Source organism: Homalodisca vitripennis, chromosome 4 (genome assembly GCF_021130785.1).
Source record: "Homalodisca vitripennis isolate AUS2020 chromosome 4, UT_GWSS_2.1, whole genome shotgun sequence".
Classification (NCBI taxonomy): Eukaryota; Metazoa; Arthropoda; class Insecta; order Hemiptera; family Cicadellidae; genus Homalodisca; species Homalodisca vitripennis.
The window spans coordinates 17775305-17790295 of record NC_060210.1 but is presented as its reverse complement, the minus strand read 5'-3'; the positions used below and the strand labels follow the sequence as shown (position 1 = coordinate 17790295).

At 31.9% G+C, this 14991-nt stretch overlaps 1 protein-coding gene across 2 annotated transcripts in view; it reads left to right on the top strand.

Moving 5' to 3' along the window:
• Positions 1 to 14991, top strand: part of LOC124359002 (cyclin-G-associated kinase) — a 107859-nt gene that overhangs the window by 75883 nt on the left and 16985 nt on the right. For both annotated transcript variants that reach the window (XM_046811329.1, XM_046811330.1), the window contains exons 18-19: positions 12911 to 13041; positions 13293 to 13604. In XM_046811329.1, the coding sequence (XP_046667285.1) occupies positions 12911 to 13041; positions 13293 to 13604 (443 nt within the window). The remainder of the gene's footprint in view (positions 1 to 12910; positions 13042 to 13292; positions 13605 to 14991) is intronic.

Below are 14991 nucleotides of genomic sequence, written 5' to 3'. Positions count from 1 at the left end.
TGTCGCGTGGAGCTTGACTGTCAATAGAAGTTCGGCTTTATCATATCTGAACTAAAGTGTCTCCTTTCTAGTAAACCATCCTGTAATTTCTGCCTTATATCTTTTGCTCCTAGGTGCTTTACTTATTTGTTTTAAATTATACAGTGTATTATACATAGCAATAACTACATCTTTCATTAATATAATCCACCCATAGGGGTAGAAATGGACTTGGAATTCTTAGAAGAACTTTCCTATGTCCTATGTACATAAAATGTGGCACACACATGCCTCATGACTTGCACAGAAAAACGATAGCGTCTTTATGAAGATTAACTAACATAGCGACTGAAATATAATTGCAAACCCTAGAAAAAGTAATATTATTATTTTTCATCTTCCCCGCTAATCCGAAAAAAGTTAAAATTTCACACACACACACACACCCACACACACACACACACACACACACACACACACACACACACACACACACACACAGTTCCCGTCATATAAATTGATTACAAAACGTATATTAAAGAAGATAAACCCAGATTACTGGTTTACATGGAAAGTTGTACCCGCTATAAAAACTACGTTTTGCTTTGTAAACTTCCCGGTATCCTATGAATGTAAAGTTTGACATACATGTGTGTTATGCATGGCAAACCAACTCGGGGAGCCCAATTGTCTTGATAATGTTATTTCTTTCTCGGATCGTAATGGGCTTATTTTAAATATTCAAAAGAATACTTTGTCTGAAACATCTAAAACCTTGCTAAATCCAAAAGTAAAAGTGACACATTTTATTTTAATTCTTCCAGAATCCTCTATTGTTGGTCTGACAAACCATTTGTTTTCACATGGATTGGAATGTCTTGCTTAGTAATGGAAGAGTTTAATCTACCCAAAAATTCGTTCATGCATATTTCTCCATTTTAGTTAATAAACAAACATTTTACACGACAGTGAAAAAACAACGTTCCACGGTTAGTGAGATTAAAGGTCGAAATCAAAGGGGAACTAGACCAAATAAAGAAACTTTTGTTTTTGGAGAAATCGACAAAACTTTCTACTAGTGATAGGCTTCATGTTAACTATGTAAATCTCGAGAAATGTGATAAAAAGTCCGTAGAAGAGGCAAAGCTTACTCATAATGTCGCAAAAATAGAAAAATAGCAGTAACCAATATAAGGCCTGGGGATTTGATAAACGAAAATACAAAAATTTAGTATTTTAATCAGCATTATCAATAAATATTACTCCAGATAACCATTTGTTTTATCAATTCGGTTAACACCAAATAAAGGGTAGTATAAAAAAGCCTCATGTTAATAGATTGAGCTTAATAAGAAATTACCATATTGAAAGAAACACATTTATCTTTGTAGAATCTCGATTGATGAGGTCATTAAAGCTGTCAAAAGAGTTAAAAACTCAGAAAGCAAAAGACATTTATAACTCATCTAAAATTATAATATTTTAACGAATTTACCATACGTTTTGAACCCATTAACTATATGTATATCTGCCCGATTCTTAAGAAAGGGTCTAGGAGTCTCCCTGAGAGCTATTGCCCAGTATATATTATATCTATCCTGTAATAATAGAAACTGTTTTACATAATGAACTTTTTGCGTATCCGGAAAATAACAACAATCTAAATTTATTACAATAGAAGAGGTATACTCTTTATTCATTCCTTATTATAAAACAGCAAAACATTTCTGTGTAGTGTGATACGTGAGGAGTCAATTTCATAACTGTTTACACATTTAGTTAACTTTGTTTATTATGGTTGTTTTCAGAAATTAATTTCTCTACAATCTGTATTAGAAAAACAATTTGTTTATTGGTCATTTAACAATGTTATTCGACATCAAACATTTAAGACGGTATTTTTGTTATTAGATTGTTTGCAAATTTCATACTTTATCTCAAAAACTGTTCACACTACAACCTCTAGAGTGGTTTTATTTTATTTTTCAGGTGATTTTCTTTATACATCCATCTTATTTGATTTAAAAAGTAAGAACGAACCCTTTCAGAATCACTTAATTTTACCAGGTGAACTGAAAACAAAACAAAATCTTTCGCCAGCCATTACTCAGTAATGGGAGCGTTTCCGGACCTATCTTTATATAACATTTTTTTTCTTATTTTTAGCTCTACAGTCACGTCTTAAAATATTTTACCATATTTCTGACTCACCCTGTATACACCATTGATGCAGTTTATTCACTAATTAAGGAGGTCCTAAACACTTTTGAGATTAAAGCCTTTGCTCAGGCAACATATTTTGACTTGAGCAGGACCTTAAAACTTATCTGATTTGTCTAAAATAAAAATCACAGTTCTAAATAAAAATAATGGATTTATTTTAAACTGGCAAATCAATAAGTTCAACGTTTCACAATTTTCATCACTCTATTTTCCACAAAGAATTGACAAACCTTTTAGTAAATTTAAAAGTTCCTTTGGCAAGAAATAAAAAAATATTAATCAAATACCTCAAACTAAAATCAGAGCTCTCTTCTAAAATGAAATAATGAAGTTTTAAAATAAAAATCAAATACCACTTTGGAAATAACTAAAATAAAAATGTTCACTTCTAAGTTTCACTGAAAATTAAAAATAAAAATTTAAACTTCTCTTTCTACTAGTTGAACCTTAACTTTCAAGTCTCTGCAGTTCAGATTACAACTCTCTCAAACAATTATTAAAGTTCAATTAATTACCAATTAACAAATTGATAATAAAACAGATCCAATTAAATATTAATAAAGTACCGAATCTCAATTAAAGTTATTAACAAAGTGCAATTTTAATTCAACTTTCTTGCAAGTATGAACCAAATGTAACTTGTATGATTTCCGTTATGCTCTAATTGTTTCATCGAGAATTAATTATGCAGATTGCTCTGTAGTTTCTATGAATTTAATTTTTTCCTATAAAAAAGACAACAAAATTAGTTTAATATCAGATCAGGAAGACTATTTCAATAAAACTTACAATAAATTTGGTGCTTACCTCAAAATCCCTCGCGGAAAAAATTTAAGAAACACGGCGCACTGTAATCAACTTAACTCACGAAAAATAACCAAAAGAAGGTCGAAAATTATGTGTTGGCGCTTTTATACTCCCTCCCTCCAAGGAACTTTGCAGGACATCCGCGGTGTTCTCTCATTGGTCCAGCTGTATCAAACAAGGAGAACAATATTCGTAAACAAGACAAGTTCTAATTAATTCAAGGCAGTCAACCTGCCTTCCTAACAATTTAAAACTACCAGTACTAACTTGACAAAGGATTACATGTTCGTTTTTACCCTGACGTTTCACAATCTAATTTTAAATCAAATCCCAATATTTCGTTCCCAAAATTTTCATTTAATTTAAGTTTTAATAAAAATATAAACCAATGTAGCTGTAAGAAAGCTACAATATTGTTATTGAGCATTTCAGATTAAACAAAAAAAAAAATAGGCATGTTATAATTACTCAGAAGACACAGCAAATTGCAATATTTGATGTATTGCACGAGGCACAGCAGCGGGAGTGTCTCGTAATTGTGTGCAGTGTGCCTGACTCAAAGGTCTACACAAGTGGTCTTTCCTTGTGGCCACTTGTGTATGTGCACTGAGTGCTGAGACACACTGCCTGGTTACCAGGTGAATCTTCAATGCCTGTTGTGTAGGCAAGTGAGCAGACAATAACCAGAGTTTATTTCTGATAATTATAATTAAAAAAAAAAAAAAAAAAAACTATAAAAAAACTGAGATTGAAAGCCTATTTTGGTTCTATATTATAAAATTTTATTTCTTCCTATGTAGTACATCCTGTATAAATATATTACAATGAATTGGATATGTTATTAATAGTATCATATGGAATATTTTGAGAGGTATTGAGATTTCGTCCTAAACAATGAATAACTTTGATCCTCAAAAATCAGGAAGATTAATTTTAAACAACAATCAGTCTACAAGTTAGACTGCGGCAAACTTCTTACGGCGCAGTGGGAGGACTAAAAGTAGTCGATCTCACTCAGTATAAACCCAGCAACAAAGGTGTTAAGATACTTTTTCGATGTTGTCGTCTTGCACTGTATGTCATGTTATATTGGTCTTCTGAAGCCTTATACTTGTTCTCAGTTTTTTCAAGTAATTTTCTAATAGCCCTCATCCTCTTTTTAAGATTGACGTCTTTTTTAAACATGGTCTCATACATTCTTTTTAATCTATGAATGTTTAGCTATGACAATGTGATTTAAACATTAATTTAAATTTGTTATGCAATCATTACTAAGAGAGAGATTTGGGCCAATACACCAAAATTCAGAGGTAGCAGGCTGATAAATAATTCTTGTAAAGACTCATAACAAGTTTTTATTTACTTAGAACAGCCAAAACAAGACGCGCTCTTATAAGTGCGTTACTGGAGCAATCTGTAATAAGATATATATCCCACTAATATTATTGCATGTTTGAATATTTGGATGTTTGTATTTTTAGATGCTAAGATGTTTTGGAAGTTTGTTCTCGAATCACGCCGAAACTGCTATACGGATTGTGCTGAAATTTGGAACCGGTATAGCTTTTTAGTCTGAATTAACACTTAGAGTAGCTGTTAACACTTTCAGCTAAAGTTCATCCAAGAGGCAGAAACAAGTGTTTACATTTAAATTTTAGTAAATATTGAATAATTTTAGAGTACTTAATCAGTAGTGTAAATGCAGATTGCAAATACGAAGTTATTTAATTTTAAATTTAGATTGCGCCAATGATCAATAATCCATCTAATACAATAGAAATGCTATTTATATACGCTGTTATAACAACTACCTTATTGGTATAAAGCTGTGAATGTTTGCATATAACGTAATCTAATCTGGTTAGTTCCTTTAACATTGTGTATGGCCTTTTTACTGTAGTTATTGAAAAGCAAATGGAGATAATATTGCCTTAATACTTGAAGCATTTACCCCTAATACATATTTAGTGATCGGTAAAAATATCAAAATCACCTAATCATAAAAATTTAACCTAAGTTAGATTCCGAAACCAATATATGAGACCATTGTTTTTTGGTTATTGCAACAGCATAAATCAATAGTGGAACTGTAAATAGATTAGACCGGGGGTGAATTTAAACAACCAGAACAGACCCATATTGACCGCAGCAACCTTTTTGTTGTACTATACACTTTCGTCATTGGATAAAAAGGCTAACTCTTATTGTTACTGAAGCCATCGAAGAACTTCAATAAAATTATCATGGAATGTGGGAGGGAAATACTAATCTTATAAAAAGTGTTTCACTTTACCACTTCAGGATCCCAAACCTCTGTTCTTTAAACTTAAATCTAAATTGGATCAGGAGATTTGGAATAGGTTTGAGTGACTATCGATTATGTCTAGACTGTGTTATTATTATGTCATAGAAAAAGAATACATAGATATATTCTCCAGTTTTTTAACAGAACATTGCATGCGAAGCCGCGGGTAACTGCTAGTATATATATATATATATATATATATATAATATATATTTATAAATATATATATATATATATAATATATAATATATAATATATATATACATTTTTTGCTGTCTAAATATCTACTGATAACGCACTGTTCTGAAATTTAATTTGTATTAAAATGTTTCTGCCTGTTTTACGAACATGAACTGAAAGTGTCAACAACTGTTAAATACTCAGTTAAAATTATATTAGTTAATTTTAGATTAGTTAATATTAGTTAACAATAATATTAGAATAGTTTTCAAATTGTAAAATATTCCAGGCAACTATTTGATCCACCTCTTCTTAGAAAATTTCTTCACATTTCAACGGTTTACCAAAGATTTGTCGAAATAAGAATATGTTGTGATTCATTTTTATGTATAATATGTAGGCCTTATTTGTAATCGTAATATGGATATTATTTCATATAAGCCCATAAGCCATTTGAAAGAATTTAGACATCTTCACCTTTTTAAAATATATACTCATGCCATTGATAGACAACAATAAACACTTTTTAATAGAATATTAAAATAATATTCATAAATCAAATTTTTCAAGTTCAAGATCAAGTTCAATCTTCTTTATTATCTCAAAATACATAAAAATACAATTTACCTCCTAGTGCACCTCAAGCGGCGCGAGCGGGAGTTCAGTTGAATCATAATTACAACTATCTTAGTGTTCATTGTCCCATTCATATTTCGATAACATTGTCTTGACTTAAACTAAATTCATAAACTACTCAAAAGCAGTGTAAATATAATAAATGGTATACCACGAGATTATTATAATATTACTTAGAATAAAGCAGCATTAACAGGTATATGTGCAAAAACAATGTAATTATAAGCATTACAAATTTACAAGGAATAATAAATAGATAAAAAATAAGTAATGCAGTGATAACGATAATAAGTAATAAATATTGCAATGGTAAACAATAGAATCTGACATTCCCAAACCAAATAAAAAAATAGTCTATGTATAAATAATCCAAGTGTGCAACAAGTAGTCTAAATAATAATGTTTAACTTTCTAACAGTACAATTTTAATACATTTTCAAGCAAATTCCTTTGCAAAGTTATTGCTTGCAATGCACAAAAATAATGAAATAACAAGCAATGCAAATTGACATAAAATATAAGATATATATTGTAGATATAACAAATAAATAAATAAATATATATATATATATATTATATAATATTGTAGGTGGTTTGAAATTTAATAACGTTCAGTAAATTATAATTTATAAACTATAATAACAAATAATTTAAATAAACTATAATATATGAAATCTAATAACAAATAAATAAACATTCCAAGTGGCTACAAACATTAAATAAGTATTTAATAAATAATTCAGTAATAGCAATAGTACGTAATAAATATTGCATTGGTAAACAATACAGTTTTAACATTTACAAACCAAATAAATAAATAGTCTAAGTTATAACAAGCAATGTAAATAAATATATATGGCTGTTTATATATTAAAACTTCAACACATATTTAAACTAATTCTTTTAACAAGTTATAGCTTTGATTTTAACATTTTGATTTTGATCAAATATAACCTTATTTCCAAAGAATCTCACAAAGTCATTAAACGATTTGGGCCAAGATAAAAAAACGGATGTCTACTCGATTCCTTGGTAAAAAATGTGTGTTATAAATCTGTGAGAAAGTTAAAATATTGTGTTCTGTAAAAAGGTAGCTCATGCTTTCATTATATTTTACATTGTATATATTTCGCAATGCATGTCTTTGGCTCATTACAATAGGTTTTAGAACAGTGGCATATGCACCTCCAAAAATGCAATATCCCATACCTCATGGTATTCTCAAACCATGACACATACACCTGCTTCAACTGGTCACTCCTAAGAAAATTTTTCAAATAGTAAATTGCATAGTTTTATTTTCCTTAACCTTTTTGTTACATAGTTTACATGTATATCTTTACTTTAAAATACTCACACAATATATAAAACCTATATATTTAACACTTTCAACCATTTCTATACTAGAAAATTCACAGCTATATTATACATTGTTGGGAGTGAAAACGCAATTCAACATGTCGTGCAAATATTCTTTTGTTTTTTTTATTAATAAAAAATTTAATACACTTAGACTTATATACATTTACAAGCAAATCTATTACTGATTAACCAATTATAAATCTTCTGCAAGTGATCATTGATTCTTTGAAATAATGAACGTCTATTGTAGGCCCACATGCAAGAGCAGTGTCGTCTGCGTATGCTAAAACAGAAGAATTAAGAACCATGTTCAACGTATCATTTATAAAATCAAATCTAATGTTTCACTATACTGGTTGTTAAATTTTACAGCTTGCTTTCTTCCTTTGCAGAAAGACTTAGAATTTATATCAATTCTTCAACTTTTTCACAAAAACTTTACCTTCCCACATTCCAGACAAAACGTCAATTATGTTTCTTGAGTTTCTTTTGCACGAAATAACAACTCTTTGTTATTGGTTTTAAGTGTGAGTTAACATAAACATTTGTTTCTGGAACACCTTGAACATAGTCCGTGGATTTTATTTTCAATTTTTTACACTTATGTAGCATAGCATCTCTAGTCTGTCTGCTCTAAAATTGAACAACAATGGGCTTTGGTCCCTTTTCCCGCTTTGGTGGAATCCTACGCATTGCTTGGCTGCTTGCACATCAGTGGCAAAATTCAACGGTATAACTGGACAACTCTGACAGCTTTCATTACCTGACTCCGGAACTCCATCAATCTGAATATTTTTATTTCTATTATATTGCTCCATATTTTCAAGTTTGGTCTTATACTCAGCAACACATTTTCTTAAATCACTATTTTTGTTGTTCAAGGGCGGATTGTGCGGACTGAAGGTTTTTAACTTCAGTCAAGTACGTTTCAATCTTCCCCTCGTACTCATCAATCTTGTTAGAAAAAAATTGTATGTAACTACTTAAATTCACCCATTTGTTTCTTAAAAAATAATAACATATTTTTCAAATTGAGCCTTAACGGTATCCTCCATTTTGAAAAAAATTCTTCGTGCAATCTGGCCAAAATGTCCTTAGTATAATTGTTTCTTTTTTGCTGTTTACTCTTACCTGTGCAGCAGTTCTTACACTTCCATGATTCACGACGTGCTTGTCCCATGCGATTCCATGTGCTTTCTAAAATATCAGCAAAGTGTAGATTTGTTTTTACATTGAGAACAAACAGCATGTCACTCACATGAGGTAGAGGATCGTCGCAATCGGCACAATCATCACTCATCTTGATAACACGGAGAACAGCATTGTGTTAAATATTAAAACTAATATAATCTATTTTTTTCCAATTGGATTTTTTTACTACAAAAAGCTCAGGTTAGTTTCGTTAATTTATGGAATGAATTATAGAAATTGCAGTTAGACTTATAAGTTTATGTAGTAATTATAAAATAAATATATTTTTTAATGTAATGTAATGAGCCGCCGCCAATTTATTAACGCTTCATGAAGAATCGAAAGGCTTTATTGTGCGTCCGTCTGTGCGATAACTCTTATTATAAACGTCCTAGTGATTTCAAACTTGGTACATATGCTCTTATTGGTCTAAATAAGAACTATATTGATTTTAAGATAAAGAAGAATCGTCTGTGCGCTACCACTTATGTTACACTCTGTCAAGTGTTTCAATTGCTCTAACATCGTTCGGGTTATTTTAAGTAATCTCGTATTTAGTTCACAAAAACAACATATATGTATAGTACTTGTATTCATTATAACACTTATCTAACTGTTTGACATGAAATAGCTAGCTTTTTCAGCTGAAAGTATAAAACTCGTGAGTCAAATTTCACTGTTATAGAACATCGGAGCTTAAAAAGCTAAACTATAGTTCTAATGGTTGCAATTCCCTATGGATGTTATGTTTTAATCCAAATACTTTTGCTTTTATTTAACTCATGGTGCTTACGTGTATTACATTTTTACTTTGTGTGATGTAGGGGGGAAATTGGAGAAGGCTTTGCCTATTTTTATAGAGATTTGAATGCAAATTATTACCAGGTTTTCAGTGCACGGTATATACGATTTGAACACATTTAATTCCAATGACGATAAAAACTATTATAAACTTATATAAAAATGTGAAACACAATGAAATTAGATGAACAAATCATAGACATTATTGGATTATGTGCGAGATTTGCGGTTTGGCCTAAACATTCATTCAAATTCAAGGTACTTAATATTTTGGTGGCCATCATTAGTTGTAATCAACAACGGCCGCACGCCATAACGCACGGTCCCTTCCCTTCTGCGAGTAGACTGACTGTCTATCTCGTGTCGCCTCGCCTTGTGCTGTCGACTGCTCGCCCCCTGCTGTAATGGCGGATCGTCGGTAGCGGGGGTTGAGGGGCAAGGTTGGATTCTCCTCCAACCGCTCTGTCCCCACCAAGACCCCTTTGGAACAAAGCGAGAGGTGCTGTGACACTGAAACTTGAAACAGTCTCACGGCACCTAAACGAACCACGGATCGTTGCACAGTACCTAATCTTATAGCGCCTAATATCACAGCACCTAAATGACGACTTTTTTTCTGTAGGTGGTATGAGATTAGGTGCTAAAAAGATTAGGTGCTATGAAGCCGCACCAAAATTTGACAGGCTCTTTCAGTTAATATTTTACAACTTTAGTGACCAAGATGAGAGCTTTCATTACTTTAAAGACCAGTGTGGCATAGCCCAGAGAGATTTTCAAAATAAGAATAGGCCTATATTCATCCCAGGAATTCAGTACAATCAGTTCAATAGTTTACATGTGAAAGCAAAACAAAGTCGCTTGTGCATTTATAATATTACTAACTGTTACCCGCGGCTTCTCCCACAATTTCGTTGGCTTTGCAAGTATATGAGAACTCCTGGTTAGAGTGAATTATATTTCCAACGTTATGTCGAGTTTACCTTGTTGCCACAATCAAATTTATATTACTTGGATTGGGATGAATAAGCTATATGTGTTATAAATCTCATAGGATTGTACTCAGCTTCTTTAGTTGATTGTCAGCCAAATCCCATGGAGTGACATGCACCACCATCAAACTCAGTGTTGCCTTTATAGAAATGAAGCTTCTTGCAAAATTTCAAATCTGTAGGTCAGTTCATTTTTTTCATATCTTATGGACAGACAGACCAAAATATAAAATTTTACCAGCCCCTCAAGAGGTAGACTTCGCTAATGCTCAGCCAGTAAATCATAGATTGTTCTCTTCTAGCTTTGATGTTGTACTGGTTCAGGCTATATCAGAAATGATAAAATATTTAGCACTTGAATCTGTACAAAAGTTCCGGTGTCTGATTTATTATGTATTGGTGGATGTTGTCATGGAGGACCAAAACATCGGAACTCTGTCCCTTACTTAGCTAAGATTGCTTGTCATAACTTACACAGTATTTTTCCGAGATTTTTATACCTGGCACCGTAATAACCACCGAAATAACAGAAAACTATGGCTATGATTGCAAACAAAACTTTCAGACATTTCTTAGTTCTGTTCACTCTTACTCCATAGACAGTCTTTTTTTCACAGTTCACGTACATTACCTATTTTTGAAGCTCAGTGCAATCAATATTAAATTACCATTTTTGCCATAAGCCTCAAGAAAAATTAAAGCTGCTGTCATGTGCTGAGTATTGTCACAACTAAATTCTGTCTCAAGTTTTAGTCACAATCTCATGCAATAGTTCTTAAGTTTATGTAAAGCAAGAGAAAGTTGTGGGATCACAAATTTGATTCACTTTTGTCAATAGTTCATCTGTAAAAATGCACAATACGCCACATGGATTCTCATCATGAAAATTTCTGTTTATTTTAAATATTCCTGTTTTGTACATTCTACCTAACCCCTTCATAGTTTTTTATGTAATATAATATTCTTAGCGATTGCATAAAAGTGTGCTAATGACAATATTACGCATCGTCATATTGTTCCTATTTTATTCTGTTGTCTGCTTTAATATTGTGCAAAAGACTTTCTATGACAACCACGCATAACGTTAAGTAGTTCTGACGTTTTCTACTAAATGTCATCATTTCCTCGGTCCTCAGTTATGAGTTTTTGCACCTTGGTGAGTTCGCTGTAGTCGCACAGTGCAGACAGCTACCGCGTGTGTTGTTGCTTGTCACCTGTCCTGGCATATTTTATCGTTTTATTTCTAGAATGTATATTGTACCATGGAAATATTTTATACACAAATAGGCGATTCGCATTTTGTGTGTGATGATGACATGGATACAGATAGTAAAAATGATTTAGTGGCTAATCATAATTTTAGGTATTAAAAAACTGTTGAGATTTACAAAAACAAAATAAACAATCCTGTATTAGGAAAAACATTAGTTAACCTACTGCAAACATTTGTTCATAGAATTAATAAATTGAATGTTTACAATGTCTCGAAATTGAATGTTTACATTCAATTTTGAGAGAAATAATAAATAATAAATTCGTTTATTTGTCGTAAAACATGTTACATGCATTGACAAAGTCTAATTCAGCTACAGACTAAGTAGCATTGTCTCTAAATAATATTTAATAAGTATAATACATAAATATTATATATACAACAATATAAGACATCAATTGTCTAGTTGATAATTATACTAGTTATATTATGAGTTTATCTTAAAACAATCATTAAAAGTCTATTTTGTTAATAGAAAAAAAACTCATCAATATTATATAAAGGGTTTTTTAATAGCCATTCATAAAGTTTATTTTTATAAATTTTAAGAGGGTATTTTTCTATCAAATGTTTCAATTTGTTATACACCTTCAAGCCAATTATAACATGACTATTCAAAGATTTGCTCAGTCGACAATATTCAATTAAAATGTTATTTTTGTTTCGTGTGTTATAATTATGTGTTTGTGTATGGTTTATTAAGTCCTTATTATTTAAAATGTAAACAGATAAGTCAAACAAATATAAATTAACTATTGTAAGTATTCCTTGGTTAATGAAAACAGGTTTACAATGATCAAGATATTCAGCTTTACCAACAATTCTAACAGCTTTCTTTTGAAGCACCAGTATTTCCTGAACTCTAGCACTATTTCCCCACAGTATTAATCCGTATCTCAAAATTGACTGAAAGTATCCAAAATATGCAGTCCGAACATAATTTTCACTTATGCAGCAAGATAGACGTCTCAATAAAAAAATAATTCTAGATAATTTAGTAGACAGAAAATCAATGTGAGGTCCCCATGAAAGATTATTATCAATATGAATTCCTAAAATTTTGGAAAGACTGAATTCCTAAGGAAAGACTGTTCCTTAGTTATGCTTAATTCTTATTACAATACTTGTTTAAAAAAATTAAAACCACAGGATATTTTGTTTCAGTACCAAAGACAGCGCCACCACCAAGACCAGGTCCTCCACCATCTCGCCCCGGCCCTCCACCCCGACCAGCTCCTCCCCCACCCTCAAGACCTCCTAATGAGTATAGAGATGGACCTGACACTCCTCCCATGGTGAGTTATTTCATTGTCTTCTAAATCTTAGTAAGAAGAGATGCAAAAAATATGTTGATAAATTTATTGCAGTGTAGTTAATAAGTGACTAATATTTCAATTTCCACTACAAATTTATAACATTAAAATTTTCTCTTGTTAGTTGTTTTATTGAAGAACATTTAAATGACGATATATAATTATGTGTCCCATGTTGTTTTAAGTTCCGGCAAATCTCATTGGCTGTAATACGATTCAAATTTTTCTTCCAGAAAAGATCAGAAGAGAGAGAGAGTTTGCTGAATGATGAAGACGAGGATGCCGACTTCCTGAACCTCTCATCGTCCCAGCCCCAGAGGCCCCCTCTGTCACAGCCTCCACGACCCCCGGCTCCTACACCACATGCGGACCTGCTGAACATCGGAGACAGTGGGGGTGGGGATGGCAGTGACAGCAACGTAGATCTACTAGGCTTCGGACAGTTTGTCAGTGCAGATCCCCCCACCACTACCGCCAACAGCATTGAACCCGCTGTGGACCCACTTGCCTTCGATCCCTTTGCTTCTGACTCCAATATTGCTAAGGTATACCACACAAACTGTATTTATCAAGGAAACAGGATTTTTCCGGACATTTGCCATCGTTCAGTGAAACAAAAAATCAGTAACACTACGTTTCAAGATCTACAATCTGATCTCTTCTTCAGGTAAATAACTAACCTAACACATAATTACAAAGTAGGTTAAAATAAACAGATCATACCAGAGCATTATGACACGCTTAATTCAAACATTCACTTAGTAAAACCTACAAAAACACAACACAACACAAAAACAATAATTAGTGTTGAGTTTAGTTCATATTAAGTGCATGTCTTAGAGTTTAGTGAAGTTGACACACAACATGGTGGTTGTTATTCCTGACTTACGCGTGTCACAACACTCTGGTATGACTTGTTTATTTTAACCTAGTTTGTAATTATTATGTGTTAGGTTGGTTATTTACCCGAAGAAATCAGATTGCAGATCTCGAAACGTAGTGGTACTGATTTTTTTCCCTGAACGATGGCAAAGTCCGGAAAAGTCCTGTTTCCTTCACAATCCTTCCATCGTCCAAAATAAACTTAAAGCAAAGAATTGTATTTATCATACTATTATAATATTTCAAGGAATATAATGTAGACTGTTAGTGTAATTTACCCCTTAGAGAGTACTATTCAAGAACGTTAATATTGTATGTGTTTGGAAGAGTGAAGGTACAGAAATTCAGAACAATACCAAAATAGTAAATAATATACTTTTTATTTGTAGATGAAAATTATATAGAAGAAATATTTGTAATAGTTATATTATTTGAATGTGAGAATGCGACTACCGAATGTGGAGATTTCTTACCAGTTTTTAGAGACAAGTTTTACGTTGGAAAAAAGCTTAGTCATTAAAGGTTAGAATCATCTGACATCTTTTGGTTAGGATCTGTGCACAGACATCATACGGTAGGGAGGTAGCTACTGCTTCCTTACAAAAGCTTTCAAGTGTTGCAATGCAACAGGGAGTTGATGGTGAATGGTCAGAAGTGAAGAGTAACAATTGGAAAGTATTCCTAAAGGTTTTTCTAGTGGGATAATCATGTATATTGTCAACAGTTGAACCTGTATTACCACTGACTTAATTTAAAGGACAAAGTCAACACCAGCACCGTAAATATCAAATACCTTAAGAGCAGAATGTTATGACCAACAAACAAAGGAAGTAAATGTTAAAAAAATAAATGGGCATTTGCTAGTAATCAAATGAATGTTTCTGTAATATTATGAGAGAATGTAAATTGGACACATAAGTACTGCCATATAGTGAAAAGTCATATTCTAGTTTTGAATTTATCAAAGTATAATTAACTACTTCAGTGTAGCAAAGGACATGGGTTTTTCAGATCAAAAAATTATCTAAGTGAGTGATGCACCAAGCTTTT